This window comes from Amblyomma maculatum, chromosome 2, assembly GCF_055883805.1.
Source record: "Amblyomma maculatum isolate TAMU_Amacu chromosome 2, ASM5588380v1, whole genome shotgun sequence".
NCBI lineage: Eukaryota > Metazoa > Arthropoda > Arachnida > Ixodida > Ixodidae > Amblyomma > Amblyomma maculatum.
This window is the reverse complement of record NC_139345.1, coordinates 10385521-10401604: the sequence shown is the minus strand read 5'-3', so window position 1 is coordinate 10401604 and position 16084 is coordinate 10385521. Positions and strand designations below refer to the sequence as shown.

Below are 16084 nucleotides of genomic sequence, written 5' to 3'. Positions count from 1 at the left end.
GAGTGAGTGAGTGAGTGAGTGAGTGAGTGAGTGAGTGAGTGAGTGAAGGAGGGAGGGAGGGAGGGAGGGAGGGAGGGAGGGGACAGAGAACTAACGAATAAGAGAACAGGTTGCGGTCGTTTGGCGATTAAAACACAAATACACCGCAGTTTGCAAGTGCACTGGCAATTTGCGTGCCAAATTTGCGTAAGCATGCACCGCCGCGGTGGCTTGGTAAGAGGGGTTAGTGAGTTAGTGCTAATGAAGCCAAGGTCGCAAAACTGAGACCCTGCCGCGTTTCGATGGGGGTGAAAAGCAAATGCAGTAAATCCTCTAAAGCTTCGAGACCCTAAAAAAGCGGCCGTGCATGTGCTAAGCCATCCATCCTATAGGTGGTCGAAATTAGCCCGCAGCCCTTTTTTACACGTTGTCCCTCATAGCCCACGCACATATCAAGACATTAAACACCGCTTGCTGAAGCTTGCACGGATATACATGTATTCACTCTACACCTGCGTTGGGGCAGGCAGCATTGTCAAAGAAAAATAAACGCAGCTCATCGCTGGAAGAGCTGCACGGCGTTTTCCCATGCGGTCAGATTGAATGGCCTAACTTCCCTTAAAATAATAACGCGCCGCAGGTCATCGACTCATCACATATTTTATCTCGTCGGCACGCTTTCTGTGAGAGAGATTCTTTATTTCGTTTGGAAAGGCAGGAATCATGACTCGCGTGGCATACATGTGGTGCGAGAATTCCCCTTTGACCACATAGGCGTCCCTGTGCACGATAAGCAGCAAGCTGACCTATGATTCACTTGAACACAATTGGCCTGCCTGGGGGATTAGATTATAGCTGCTCTTCCGAGTTACCAACTAAATAACGTAATTTCCAATCAAATGAATATAATGGTATAAGGATATTGACGATGTTCTGAGCTTGTACCGATAGTTTGATGTCCTCCGAAATGTTTATCATGAAATTAAATGACATTGAATGTGTACGTATGCTAGCAGCTGTGTAAGTGACATTCACAAATTAGCGATGTGAACCTCCCTTTCTTATGCTGTTTCCACGCAAGACGGGTCTATAACGCTACGAGCCTTTTAGACCGTCCTTCTAATGTTCGCCTCGTTAGCGTCAAAACATAAAGGCGAGCGGATAGTCGGTTACGCATAATCATAAAAACCAAGTAAAGCTATTTAAAGAAACCAACATGTAGATATATTAGGTCCTTGGTTCAGGACTTAGACCGCAGTAGCTTAAAGTTGGATCGTATAGCGATCTACACTCGCTATATGAAACATTATTTGCCCTAAAAACATGGTTCTGAAACCATGCGGGAATCAAGGAACGGAAGTGCGTCATGTATGACGTACACAAACAGGAATATGGGCATCCTTCTTATTATAACATTCTATCCTGCTGCTCGCTGTTACCGGTGACCTTCCAATGCGTTATATCCGGCGTAGACAGGAAGGCCTAAGCGAAGGAAGCTAAGGGTCCGCCAAAGAGAATTCAGTGCGGAAAGTCCCTCGAGAAAAATCCGTCGTTGTTCCGCCGCGACATTTTCACGTTCGTCTGAAATCGCGAGCAGCCTGGAGGTCATCAGCTTCAGTGAAGGAAATTCCCCGTTTCCTTCAGCACAGAACTATCAGGAACGCCCTTGAACTTCGGCTGTTTGCAGGGATTCGATGCGTGCGCATAGCTTCTAAGGGGAAAATTAATGAGTTCTGTTTTTCTTCCATTCAGTGAAAGAGAAAAAGGAGGAGCTTGGGCTGACTAGCTCTAAAACCTTATATCCAGGCCAGATTATATAAACTCGCCTCCCTCTTACTAGCGTAAGATCTTACTGAACAGTTTTTCGCGTGCTTTAGAGCATCAAGATAGCATTGAACACTTGAGAGGTAGAATTAACGAGGATGACTCATAACCTTTGCACAACATTGTGAGTGAAACCTCTAGTTTGCCCTGGAGAGCCTATATCGTCATGTCTTCGGGAAGAGCAGGCACCTGCAGTTGTTGTGAAGATAACATAACAGGTTAGCGGTTTCTTCGGCCATTATACAATCAATAAAGCATGAACCTAATTGCAGCAAAAAAACAGCTTTTATCACTTCGAAAAATGCTCCTAATCACTACAAATTTTCAGCTGACAATAACCGTAATTATTTTTATCGCGTTTTCAATGCGTTCTTTGTACACTCACCTCGCCCTGAAGATATATGAATCGTTTTGTTTATTTAATAGTCGTGATACCTTGGAGCTGTCTCAGTAGGTGCAGTGTGTCGCGAGAAACTTGCGCGACAAGTTAGGCTAGCTTCGTAACTAGGGCTTTTTCTGTGTTTTAACCGCCTTGCATTGCATGCACGACACCGAATGCGAAGCGCACGCGGATCCGGAGGCGTCGCTTCGTGGTGTCAGGACACCGTATCGCGAGATAGTGGGCGACAGGAAGATCGATTTGCTGACGTTATAACTATGCGGCCTCCAGGATGTCGTGTTGCGTAATGCTGTTGAAATATTCATCGCGTCGAGGAGTTTTCACGTCACGGGATTGATGTAGGCTCGACGACACTTGTTCGTGCTCTTTAAGAGCCGAGTGGATAAACGGACCTTGTTTTTCGATTTACAATTCGCAAGTTACAACATTTACTCTGGTACATATGATAATTTCGAAATTTATTGCATAGCCTATCGGAGAGAGGATCTTCTTTGGACGTGCCTTTCGTAGGTGTAAACGGTTCCAAGGAATGAAGAAAAAAGCTAGACAGAAGTAAAACCCTCAAGGTTGATGCGTTGTAGAAGAGTTCTTGGAAAACTCGTTCGATGTTGGTTGTACTCGAGAAGCCTGATAGGAAAGATCATTAATTCATACAATGAGCCGGCATTACTCAAAAACAGTTAGTTCGAACTCCTGTTTATTCGAAGTAACGCATTGATTCCGTCGAAATGAAGATTCTGAAAAGAAAGCCCGGTCTGGGCTGCCGTAATTCGAGCTGAATTTGTTTCGAATAAGTTTCAAGTCCATCTCGAGATCGAAGTTTTGCGATCCGACTGCATAAGCACTGCATTCAAAGCATGAAAATAACTATTGCTGAAGAGACGTGTTTTTCTTTCCATTTTTAATGCATGCATGTTAAATGCTCAGCTCAAAACATTGGCAGAAGTGCCCCAGTTTGCGTCAAGAACGGGACGCACATATTTTGCTTCCCGCTATGCTTGATGAAAAAAAAAATTATATATATATATATATATATATATATATATATATATATATATATATATATATATATATATATATATATATATATATACCGGGTGTCCCAACTAACTTGAACCAAGGGTTACAAAATAATATATTTGAGGTAGGTCACTGAAATCAGTTGCATACAACTACCAGCCTGCTTGCGCACTACAGGCAATTTTTTGTTTCGCAATTACTTAATTGGCTAATTATGTTAATTTTTCTAATTTAATAAATATCGACTTTAGACCAAACATGTGGATTGGAAACTTGTAGAGCACCTTCAGAAACCCCCATTCCATTAATTGCGATAAAGAAAGTCTCACGTGTATCTTTTTTTCCGGGCTCAAAAGAAAGCCCGCGAAATACAAATAATACCACGTGACTAGCGCATTTGAGCGCCGCGATTGTGGTGCTCTCAGTCGTGATTTGAGTGAACGAAATCAGTTGCGGCCGTGACCCGATTGTCCCGTTGCAGCGGCAGGCTGCAACGGCGATGGTTGGAGCGAGCTCGAGCTCGCCCGTCGCCACCGCGATCTTGGCCAGGCCTACGCACCGCAGCAGCCTACATCACGACAAGCGGATGACGATAAAGAACCGGCAAATGAAGATGCACCGCTAATTTTAGTTGAGTCACATGATGTAATCTCGCCCCTTTACCCAAGCCTGTATGCGCAGATTCAGTGGCTGATACCGTATCGCTCATCCGTTTGTCGTGACGTTCGCTGATGGGAGAGAAGCAGGCCTTGTTAGAATTTCCGTGGTGTCGGCTCGCCGCTACTTGCACCGTCACGTGGGCCGGCTGTCTGACGCGGGCGAAGAAGCCATTGCAAGCATATCGGCCTGCCACTTTAACGGGGCCGAGACACGGCCGCCGTTAATTTCGTTCGCTCAAACCACGACTGAGAGCACCACAAACGCGGCGCACAAATGCGCTAGTCACGTGGTATTATTTGTATTTCGCGGGATTTCTTTTGAGCCCAGAAAAAAAGATACACGTGAGACTTTCTTCATCGCAATTAATCGAATGGGGGTTTCTGAAGGTGCTCTACAAGTTTCCAATTCACATATTTGGTCTAAAGTCGATATTTATTAAATTAGAAAAATTAACATAATTAGCTAATTAAGTCATTGCAAATAAAAAAATTGCCTGCAGTGCGCAAGGAGGCTGGCAGTTGAATGCAATTTGTTTCACTGACCTACCTCAAATGTATTATTTTGTATCCCTTGGTTCAAGTTAGCTGGGACACCCGGTATATATATATATATATATATCATATCGAAGATTAGAGACTGTGGCCAAAATGTAGCTTGAGCAGTAAATAAAATGGGTTCTCTCTCTCTCTGTTTTCAGGTGTGTGCCCCTTTGTGGAAAAACCAAAGGTGGTACGGCGTTCACCTCCCTAACGGTGTCTGCTACGTGCTCGACCGAAGCCTAAGGCGGCCCAAGAAGCTGGTTCCTCTAGTGAAAAGAAGTGAGCACGTCCTTTAATTCTGCTTGCCGTGATGACGCATTTTTGAAGACAACGGTAAATGTGGAGGCATGAGATTTAGCTGGCGAGCAAAATAGCTTTGCCAGAGGTAGAATGACGTCAGTAAACTTGATAACCTTAATCGGCGTGTTAGCAGGCAGATGCGTGCATACGTCCGCATGGCGTCGCTATAATTATCCTTCCTAATAGAGAACTACAATTCCCTTTGTATGAGCTCTTTTTATGTTAATGTAAGCGATGCTGAAGTTATTACCACACTTGCCGTTAATTATCAAAATTGGTAGGACACTTATTCTTGAGAGACAGAGTTCGTCGCTCCTCGTCTGTCCACCTGCACTGGCGGTTCCTCGCTGTCGTAGATGCAGTTTGTCACTCGCTTAGTCGCTAGTCCCTTAATTCGTGCCGCTATTATGTAACGCATACTGTTTAGCTTGCAGTTATCGCATTACGTGAAAGACAATCCGACGTAGTCATAAAGCATCCTGCCCTTTAACCCGCACGAACTCGTCTGTGTGGCCAAAGTAGCATGTCTCAGTCGAGATCCAAGAGTCCCCGATAGCTTGATTGTCACCTCATCTCTTCATCTCAAAAGAGCTACCTAAGTTGGCAGCGTGTGCCACCTCGGCCATGCCACATGTTCTCGTGACATCATACAACTCGACGACCAACCAGTGCCCGACCATGTCACCTGCTAACTAGAGACCGCCGGAAGTGATTCGAAACCAGAAATTCCTCGTGGGGACCGAGCATGGAACCTCGTAACTATTGCCGCAATCGAATACCCAGCGTGTTTAAACGCCGCACGCTCGCGTTAATTAGATCCCTAGGAATACTGCGTGCTGTGTAGTTGATGCGGTTGTCTTCATCGTCTTCCGTCCGCGAGCAGTCGATTTTGAAAACTCACTGCTGCCGCACTGCCCTCTCAAAGTGTGTTAAGCGGTTCCCAAAATATTACAGTGCGCTACCAGTGAGCTTCCCGGTCACTCATTTCGCCGATGTTTGCCTGAAGTCTTTCCTTGAAACCTTAGCCTCGAACCGAAAGTGAAATGAAACGCGATGTGCTACCTGACATGCTGCCCATTTGGCCAGCTTAGCGAAATCGACTGCACACATTTACTCTCAATGCCGACGCCGGACTTTAACGCTGTCGCGTTAAAACGAAGTGGTTAACTAAGAAAGAACTTGCCAAGTTCTGTGCTGAGTGTGGTGATCGTCGCATGGTAATGAAGCGCTCCTTGCCTTGGGAATTGGTTTCTAAACTTACAGATAAAAGCACAAAAATGTTCAGCCTGACGTCACGATAAGTGAACAGCCAGCACGTGCGGCATAGTTTGCTTTGTGATGAACAGTTGTGTTAAGCACGCGGGAAAACTTTGCACGAATGCCCAACATGGCGGTGCATGGCGGCATGTCGGCTACTTTGCCTGTTCTCAGCCCCCACGCCTACTTTCTCTATTTTTCTCCGAAGCCTTGCTGCAATAGAGTCGTTTAAGATGCTTCCTTTTTGTCTTGCTTGAAATTAAAACTGTGTTGGCTTCTGTGTAAGCGCGGACGAATGCTCTTTCTCACTACCTCGTCTCGAGTCTTTTAATGAGCGCCGTTTGAATGTGCTTGAAGCCCAGTGCACGGTGCCTTGAATTTTGTTGGACCAAGTCACGCCGACACTCCTCGCCTTGTTGTCTCTAATAAACGAGGGCCCCTTGGATTAGCCTGTCGACCCTTTCACGAGGCGCCGTGCGGCTACTGCGCAAGCAGGTCACGCCTTCGCGCCGGCTGCCTTGTCGCTGGTGCGCCTTGCGTCGAGTGCATGCGAGTGCATTTTGTAAGGACAGCGGTGAGTCACGTACCCCTGCATTCAAAGAACTTTTCCATCCATTCGCTGTACCAGTGCACGATTGCATGTTGTGTGCGAATGCCAACGGCCCGAAAGGCACCAAGCATTTTTTTTTTTTTTTTTTTTCCCCGAATGCTGGTTTTCGGTTTAGTAGTTCTTGTCATGTTTGACGATCGCTAAAGTGCATTCTCTGCTATGCGGACAACATTTCGCGTGCTTTAACACTCCAAGATGCAATCGTTTAGTATACCGAGCAATGGTGGAATTCTAAATAGGACAATAATAGTACTGAAATCATGATAAATAAAACGCTAAATAAATAAACGATACTAAACTAGAAAGCGAAGATCTAGTAATGAAATAAAACGACGAAAAAATACACCCGATAATTTAGCATGCTTTCGTCACTTGGTAATAGTTTCATTTTCAAACGTTTCACCCCGTTCATTTTTCATTGTTTTTCGTAAGGGTTCGGTACGCTGTTCATTTGTTTGCTAGCAGCCAAAATCGTGAAGCTCAAGGGTTTATACTGCACATTCTTGCAAAGGTCTCTACAAGACTGTGCAGAGACCTTTGCACAGTCTTGCAAAGGTCTTTGAGAAAAATAAAAATAATATGATAAGCTATCAGTGCACTCAACTAGCTGTAGACGTGCCAAGGGGACAGTGAATGCGTAATTACGCGAAGACTTCTGCAAATGGAGTGGTAGTGTCGGCGTGACTTGTGTCCCAGACGACCAACTAGCCAAAAACCAAAGTACCTCAACAGCCCAGCAGTCGGTGAACTACGACTACTACTACTACGCGGCGGAGATGGGATTCTCGGCGGCCTTCACCAAGGTGAGTGGTAGGGCCTCGTGCCTCCGTCCACCCTCTTACTTTTTTTGTTGTTGTTTTATTTCTTTCATCTTGCCGTTTGTTTCGTCGTCTGCGCTTTTGTTAACGTTGTACAAACTATTTTCGTACTGCTAGAGTTCTTGCGGTCTGTTTGTCGCTTTAGATATACAACATATATCATTCTAGCGATTGGCTAAAGGCAAATACTCGTTATCCCGGGACCATGAGTCATTCGACTGCAGAATAGACTTTTGTTCTGTACATTTCACGCTCTTCACATCACTACGCATTAATTGAAGATCGTTTCTTAAAACGCGTCACTGATGATGGTGACCGCAAATTACCGGCACCCTGTGCTTACCGAAAGATGGATGTACGAGTACACCTTAGGACTTCTGATCATTTACTTCAAATACATACATTTTTTTTTTTTTTTTGCTTTGATGACATGTCAATTTTAACCAAGAGAGAAGCGGTGGAAAGGTTTATTTACAAATAAAGACACAATTAGGACTTATAGTATGTACTAGTTAACCGCGAATTCATTTTCTAACACGCCGAAGCAAGTTACCAGACGGTTGTGTATGCATGCGCCGTATTCTCAATACTAGTTGCATGATTGTCGATCTTGTTTCTCGCTAGCTGTATAAGCATCTAAGCCAGCTGCCACTCTGGGTCGTTATATCTATACGTCTTTGTCTGAAAAAAAAAAAAAATCGTGGCTGTTAATTGTAACAGAACATTATTCATGCGCTTGGTATCTAAGGTTCGGCCTATATCTCTGAGTCAAGTCACATAAATTACGGATTGTATTTATTCATCTCAGTATCTAGACGTCATAGTCTGGTGTTTATAAACATGTAGTTCCCCGGAAGTGTTCTTGTAGACGCAGTTCAAAAGCAAATGCCACAGCTCGGAGTTGCACGTTTATTCTAACAGTTTTCATAATTATAATGAGAAGTTTTTTAATACAGCGGGATGAACGTACGTGAATAATAATGCAGAAGCGCATTGCGAAAGGATGCTGTTACATTAATTAAGCATCTGCATTCAGACTGATTTGAGCATGAGAGAGTACCTGCTGCTATAACTCTGTCCTCCTGCATCATGCTTTCGTTTCACAGGATGGCAGGCTGGTTCTTGGGATACCTGGCTTTTACAACTGGGAAGGTGCGTCGCTGAGTTCTTTCCGGAGCTAAAACAAAGAATGCTAGGAGAAAGAGAAGCGCGTAGACGCTCTTATTTTCGCAGTGGGAACTTATTGTGTATTTTGTTCCTTCCGGCAGGTTCTATAACGCGCTACAACGAAAGACAGGAGCTTACGAGCCACCACATGCTTTTGGGAAGGAAGGAGAAAGATGCATACAAAGGTGGGTCCGGCTAACACACAACCTTCTCTACGCACAACACAAGCACCTGTTCAAGCAGCTGGTTAATCATCTATTTATTTTGTTACTGGAGGGTTTGCCATGCAATCAAGAATAAGCTTGCGAATTTGGCCATTTCCTGGAGGCATTCCCGCTTTTCGTGGAGTGACAAGCGCTGTGCCTCAGACCCGGTTACTCTCTTTCCTAACGCAGGCTACTCTGTTACGTCCGGAAGACTTTTTCATGGGCGTGAACTAACCGTTGCTGCTGGTTCGCCGCGAGGAAATGACTACAAGGGCCAGGTGAGTGGAAAGAGCACGTACTGAGCAAAAGCCCATGCATACGTCATGCCTATGTACAGGTTGCCGTCCTCGAAGCAGGAGTCTCTCGCCGCATTTTATCAGATATCAATTTATTCAGAATTCCTTTCTCCTGTGTTGCGTTGGAGTAATTTAGTAATTTTCACACACCCCCCGCCACCTTCTTTTAATATTTAAACTGCCATAAAGCCCGTTGCACAGTACTGTTCGTGCGAATTCACTACACTTTCATTTTTTAATCATCGCAATATATCATGCGCTAGTGGAGGGGGGGGGGGGGGTAAAACTAACATAGGTGATATACGGAACCTCCGTATGATCCGCTCCGCATCGTTAAAAGTATAGTGATGGGGAGCATCAAGGTCATCAGGAGCTGGGACCACAAACCGATTCGCATGCGTAGCTGTGTGTTATTAGTAGGAAAATCGACCCATAGCGATTGCGAAGGAGATCATATCCAAATCGCTAGCCAATCACGAATTCATCGTGCTTATATGCTGCATATTTGGGGCGGCCTCTCTAGCAGCATTATGTGTAGCTGGTGCACACCAGTCACGCGGGAGCAGCACACATGGTACTGCTTGCGCTATTTAAGTATATGTATAGTAGCGCACGTTTCAGGATGCAGTGTGGCAATGTGTTCTATACATTAGAAATAAAGTTTGACAACCCTGCACTGCACGCGGAGCCTAAATAAATGAGGGTCAATTAGGTTCCCGCGGTAATTGTGCAGTGAATTGGTATTCGCGCAGAATGTATTCACAGCTCCGTGGCAGTGCTTGGCTTTGAGGCAAGGATTACTAGCTCTGCAAAACTTCCTAGCCCTTCACCACATACGGTGTGGACCAGGTCGCGCATGGTGCGAAGCTCTATATAGCTACGCGTGAACCATTTCATGCTTATATTTGCACATGCGATACAACGACAGTGCAATGTTTGCTTCGACAGGTGTTCCTCTTCAGCATAGAAGGCCCAGGAAATGATAGGAGCGTGATAATCAAGAGCCGGCTGTCTGGATCACAGGTATACCTCGACCACAAGCCTTCGATTGGTCTGCGCCGCATCTGTCCCTCATTTGCCCCCGGCGCTTTATGTGTGTATCTTATACCTTGTTATTATGGCTACATACCATCTGACTTCTTCTTTCATCAAAGAGGCTCTGCTGACATTTTTAGCAAAATTTGAACTATAGAACGAAAAACTAGGTCAAATAATATAGGGACTAGTACATCCTCCTGATAGATAACTATTTGCAAAGATTAGTCCAGTAACGGGAGATATTTAGCATCGCGTACATACGCATTCGAGAAACGATTTTGAGGTTATCTTGAGGTGCTCAAGTGAAGAACCCATGTAGATAGTATGGCTCGACGTACTATGGCATGAGCGCAAGGCCATCAGGCCACGGCACCGCGGCAACCTCTGACCGGTTGTCCCTGCAGACAGATGTCGGCGAGGCCTGTCATATAGCTGTTTTTTTTTTTTAGCGCGCTTTGTTCTTGCAGCTGGCTCATGTGCCATATCACCAGACATTCATGCTGATAGTCATCATCATCAATTATTTTACCGTCCTCAGCATGGCAATCGGCTGACCCGGTGGACTTAACTTTTAACCTCGCCCCGCGATAGCTTCGACCATGTGCCCCATTCCCGCTGGTGCCTTAACCTGGTCTTCTGACCCGAACCTCTGCCGCTTCCTGCTGCGTTCCTCCTCCTAAGCACGTATGCTCCTTAACTCCTCCTCTTCCTCATCTGGTACAGATGTGCGAGTACTTCGGGGCGTCCCTGATGGCCACCGACCTGGACGGCGATGACATCGACGACTTGCTCGTGGGCGCGCCCACGCACTCCATCCCGGATGGTCAGGACGAAGGACGAGTCTACGTCTTCCGCAGCAACGGTGTCGTAAGTGCGCGCATATACTTTCATAAGCATACAAACGATTCGGTCATACTATAGACTCAGTGTCAATAAATCTGTTTATAGTTCTAGAACAGTGATCCAATAAATGTAGGAAGTTCACAAAACTGTATATAAATTTTATTCCATCACTTTCCCCTTCTCCACCTTTCTTCTTTATATGATGGAAGAAAAAGCCATCGGCCCAGAAACAAATAAAACAAAAAACGTGCTATGAAGTACGAAGTGCTGAACATTAATAGCAGATTGTTTGTTTGCTGAGCCGCACACGCCTTCGCCTGATATTTCTCCCTCGAAGGGTTTGTATGCCTCTGGTCACTTGGAGGGACTTCGAGCAACGGCTGCCCGCTTCGGAACGGCCATCGCCAAAGTTGGCGACCTGAACCTGGATGGAATTCAAGGTGGGTCCCACTGAGAGCACAGGCTGGAATAGTTTCTGAATTGTAGTCTCTTCAGGCCTAACCGCCTTTTGTCCCAGTTCCTTCTTTCATTCGTGAAAGAGAAATAAAAAAGTGAAGTGAAATATTAATGAGCGCAGGGGTGGATAGAAGGGGTGGGGTTCAGGGGCAGCCTCGTGAGAAACCTCGCCCAGCGCAAATATCGAAAACTCTACAAGCGCGTGACTGGGCTCTGCGTAGTGTCACGCGTTTGGTGAGACTATGAGCGCATGAAGTTTGAAAAACTGACAAAGAGAAAGCGCTTTTTTCACACTCCTTCATTTTTTTCTAGAGTTCTCATTAAAGAAACAGCGAGTAATGGGCAAACAAAAATGAAGACGCTGATGAGCTCATGTTTAAAACAAAACGTTGAGTTTTCTTGGCGGATAGTCAACTGTACCCCAAGTATCGTTTGCCGAGAGAAGCGTGTTCCAGTGCTGTGATGCTAGCTGTGAATGGATATGCGTGGGCGCCGGGGATGAGAGGCGACCGGATCGGAAGGAAGCGGTGTTGAGACTCCATGCCTTTCGCAATGCGATGAGCTATCTGAGAGCGTTTCATGCGGCTCGTGATTCATGATGAGCCTCGCTTGTGTCACCGAGGCAGGGCATCGGCCTCACCATGCAACGTCCTTGCAGACGTGGCGATCGGCGCGCCGTACGAGAACGACGTGGGAGCCGTGTATATCTACCACGGATCACCCACGCTCGGCGAAAGGTCCATCTACGCGCAGGTGAGATCAAAGGGCGATGAAAACGGCGTTTTTCGCCGCATCGCATGACTTAACAAAACACGTAAGCACTACACCACGTTTTACGCCTATGTGCGCAAACAGAAACAAAAAGCAATGCGAAGCCGGCTACTGAGATCAGAGTTGACTGGCGCGCGACACTGAGGAATTAGAAAGGTGAAGAAACGTGGAGCCAGTGATGCCAACTACGCGGTAACATTCCGTACACTACCAAGAAATGTGGCGCAACAAACACAATCACATGCGAAGAAACACAACACAGGCGCGCACTACCAACTGTAATATGGACCTGAACACACACTTCCTCTTCACCACTCCTCTTCTTCTACACCCAAGTACATCTTCTCATCATCCTCTTCTTTGCCAAGGAGATAGTGGCACTTTCTTCCCCGCAGAACATAAACACCGTCCAAGCATGACAGTCACCAATTCTACACTCAAGTACATCTCCACACACCTCTTCTTTGCCCAGCAGCTAATACCACAATCGCCCCAGTGTACTGCAACCATCATCCAAGCTTGTGTTTGTTGCGCCACATTTCTGGGTACTATGCAGCACCAACTTGACCCTCAAGCTGTTATTTTGAGATTCCGTACACTGTTTGTGCTCATGTGTGTACACCCCCAGTCCACATACTGAAGAGCCAAATGTAGGGAAATTAGGGGTTCTTTGTAAAATATGCATCTATGGGGGAAGCTAGTAGTCAGCGAAACCAAGGAAAGCTTAGGGGAATCAATGTTTATGTTGCTTTTTCATTAGTAACAATTAATAGTGTAATCATTTTGGCAATCGATTAGAAAGTACAAGAAGGAAGCAACGATATACAAATGATAAGATCCGAACCCACTACCTTCAAATTTGTTCTCTACCACGTGAGCTACAGTGTTGTGTCTTCCTACTTTCATGGGTAATATATGTTGCGCGTAGTCTAACCTTGATATAGTTCAACAGGGCCGCCCTCGTCCTTAGTAGCGGGAGTAGTGCGTCCTACATTATCACGAGTGTCACAAAAGACAAAAATGGCCCTGGTGAACAATAAACACTCATGAAGGTTGAAAATTATACACATGGGTGCTATAGCTCACATAGTAGAGAACCATACGCGAAATCCGGCCTCCCTGTTTTCGCATTTCACCGACAGCATGTTTTATTTTTCCTCTGTTTTTCCCTGCTTTCTAAGCATCTTTCAGAAATGAAAATGCTAGGCTAATAAGTTCCCATCAACACGGAAAACAAAAAAAAGCATTAACTCTCCTGAGCTTTCATTCGCTTCGCTGACTGTTCGCTTCTTTCTTAATCTGTTACACTGCGTCCACGCGTATTCATGGCATTTACCAATACGTTTTGTAAATATGAAAAAGGTACAAGGAATGGTACTTAAATCCATGTAAACGCGTCTGCGTGCTGCTTCCAATGGCGTCGAACATGCTATCATAAGCTGCCAGGGGGTGCACGCTGTAAGGTGCGGTTGGCGGAGTCCCCGTATTCTAAAATTGATCCAGTATTGTGTCCCTGGGGTATAGATGAGCACTCTGAGCTGAAACCAAATGGAACGCCGTTGCGCATCTTGCCCTCCTCTATAGTACCACAGTCCAATGTCCCAATACTTTTATTTCACGCAATCTTTTAAGAAATCTAAACTTTAGGACGTTCGCAGCTACTGAGCGGACCGCTTGAGAGGAAATCAAGTAGCGTTAGCTTTGCCCAAGGCCGTCCATTTGTGCTGAAACAAAGTCGCACAGTCCTCGTCAAAATGTTCCCGTCTAGTAAGTCACCAAATTCGAGAGTGCACTCTTAAATACTTCCGCCCAACCAGTAAGCAGACCATACAGTCGTAGTCAAAAGTCTTTATGCCGCAGGGTTTGCTTTTTAGCAGTGCGTTCCGTATTTACAGAGAGGATAGTCCTTGTCGTCATAATTCCGAACTCTTCAGCTTTATAACCTCTGTTCGACGCTCATTCTTTTCATATTCGCATCCCTTTTGCCTCAAAGTTACGCTACGCGATGATGCTTACAGACCAAGAACAATGCACGGACTGCTTTGTGCATGCAAGTGCCGCAATCATTCTTTCAGCACGTTGCGTGCCGGAGTGTTTCTAGGCCTATAAGGCTGGCATCCGACCGTGGTGTAACCTCTGTTACGCAGGAAACTCGCAATTTTTCCCCTCATTTTTTGTTTCTCCGTTTCGTGCGCAGAGGATAGATGCGAGACCCGTGGCGTCACGCATAGGATCTCCGCTGAAGGGATTCGGGATAAGCATCTCCAAGGGACTCGACGTCGACTCAAACCATTACGAAGGTGGGCTCTTTGTCCACTCTTTCAGGGGCTATCTGTGGTATCTTTCTGCTACTATATCATAATAAAGATCGGTTTCATGAGAAGGGTCTAATGGTCTCTGAATACGGCGAACATAGAAACTCAACTGCCTTTAACCCGAGAGTAGCGACACGGTCGCGTAGCTCTTTCAGCATTTGAGAAAACTTCTGTTTGTCTGAAAACTTAGCGAAGCTATGTTTTATTGATTGTATGTTTGCACTAAGAAAATAATGTCATTACGTTTTCTGGACATCAATAATGCAGGAATTCTCAAACTTGGTGTCATTGTGGTAATGGAGAATACGTACTTATTAAGCTAATGTAAGTGTACCAGGCTGTAGGTGCATCGCATTTGGTGGGGGATGGAGCTGAAATTAATCAAGTAATCGTGATCATGTGTGTCCCTACAGTTCTAAATGCAAAGCTGGCTCATTCACTCTATCTTGCAGTTGTTCTCTGCGTCAGCAGACGTAATTCTTTTTCTAGATGTTTTGCCACTGTAGATGGGAACTTGCCTACATACGGTAATAGAGCTTACTAGAAATTTAGAGCAAATACCCATATTTCTTTTCTTTTTTTCTGCCTCATTATTTATGAGAGGTTATGTTACCAGCCTGTTCTTTGAGTTGGCTTTAAGTGTGCGCATAATGGGACCTTTACGCTGACATTCGCTTTCGATTTGCACATTACAGACATCCTAATCGGATCTTATATGACGGACACCGCAGTTTTGTTCAGGTGAGAGAAGAGTTCATTTTCGCTGAAATCGCAGATGGCATAAAAGTAGAGTTCATAATTTGGACCATTTAATTCAAAATACAAACAACTGACTACATGTCCTTTCATCAGATCTCGCCCGATCGCCCAGCTGAAAGGTTCCATCGTTCCTGAAATCGGAATGATCACGGCCGACATGGGTAAATGCGAAGCCCCTGGAGGAGTCAAATTTTCGTGTTTCAAGCTGACCGCCTGCATCGAGTACACGGGGAAGTTCGTCAACAACACAGCCGGTGGGTGGGCTACGTTTGTAAGTTCGCCCGTCTCGTCGCCTGCGCCATGTTTTAGCTCGCAGGTTTCCTTCAAGATTTTAGTGCTTTTGTTTATGTGTTGTATGGTGCACAATGCAATGCTCGTCTCTTGCATCCAAACTGCGACTGGAATCCATTCACAGAGGATAACATTCGTGATTTTCAGGTTGAGCTTTATGAATGACAGCGTTTAGCTTGACCTCATGTGACTAAAATATTGAGAGGTTTGTAGTAATCGACATCACCGATACGCAGAAATATATAGTCTACAGATACTGAAATTTGAACGGATAGAACCAAATGGTAACAACCCATATTCGTTCATGAACTTCGGTCCATAAAATGACATCGGCATAAAACTAGTCTGAACAGTGCACCAGGAATGAGTACTCACATGAACACGACAGCTGCGTTTTAAGGTCTCAAAAGCAGCAGATGTCTCAACGAATTCACTCCAAATTAACCATGAAGCTTGAAAGTAACGCAAAATGTAAAAACAAAATAAGAGAAAGACATTTTATGAGAAGGCCGTTGAAGCTTGTCTCAAGGCACGT

General features: G+C 45.3%; 1 protein-coding gene across 2 annotated transcripts in view; it reads left to right on the top strand.

Moving 5' to 3' along the window:
• LOC146197922 (integrin alpha-V-like) overlaps positions 1-16084 on the top strand; it is a 45850-nt gene that overhangs the window by 13022 nt on the left and 16744 nt on the right. Inside the window, exons 4-15 of one of the 2 annotated variants that reach the window (XM_084593199.1) lie at positions 4581-4701; positions 7286-7392; positions 8514-8559; positions 8676-8759; positions 8970-9058; positions 10025-10099; positions 10838-10981; positions 11295-11397; positions 12072-12166; positions 14382-14484; positions 15195-15240; positions 15352-15512. In XM_084593199.1, coding sequence (XP_084449325.1) covers positions 4581-4701; positions 7286-7392; positions 8514-8559; positions 8676-8759; positions 8970-9058; positions 10025-10099; positions 10838-10981; positions 11295-11397; positions 12072-12166; positions 14382-14484; positions 15195-15240; positions 15352-15512 — 1174 coding nt within the window. The remainder of the gene's footprint in view (positions 1-4580; positions 4702-7285; positions 7393-8513; positions 8560-8675; positions 8760-8969; positions 9059-10024; positions 10100-10837; positions 10982-11294; positions 11398-12071; positions 12167-14381; positions 14485-15194; positions 15241-15351; positions 15513-16084) is intronic. The other variant, XM_084593200.1, reaches the window with a different exon arrangement.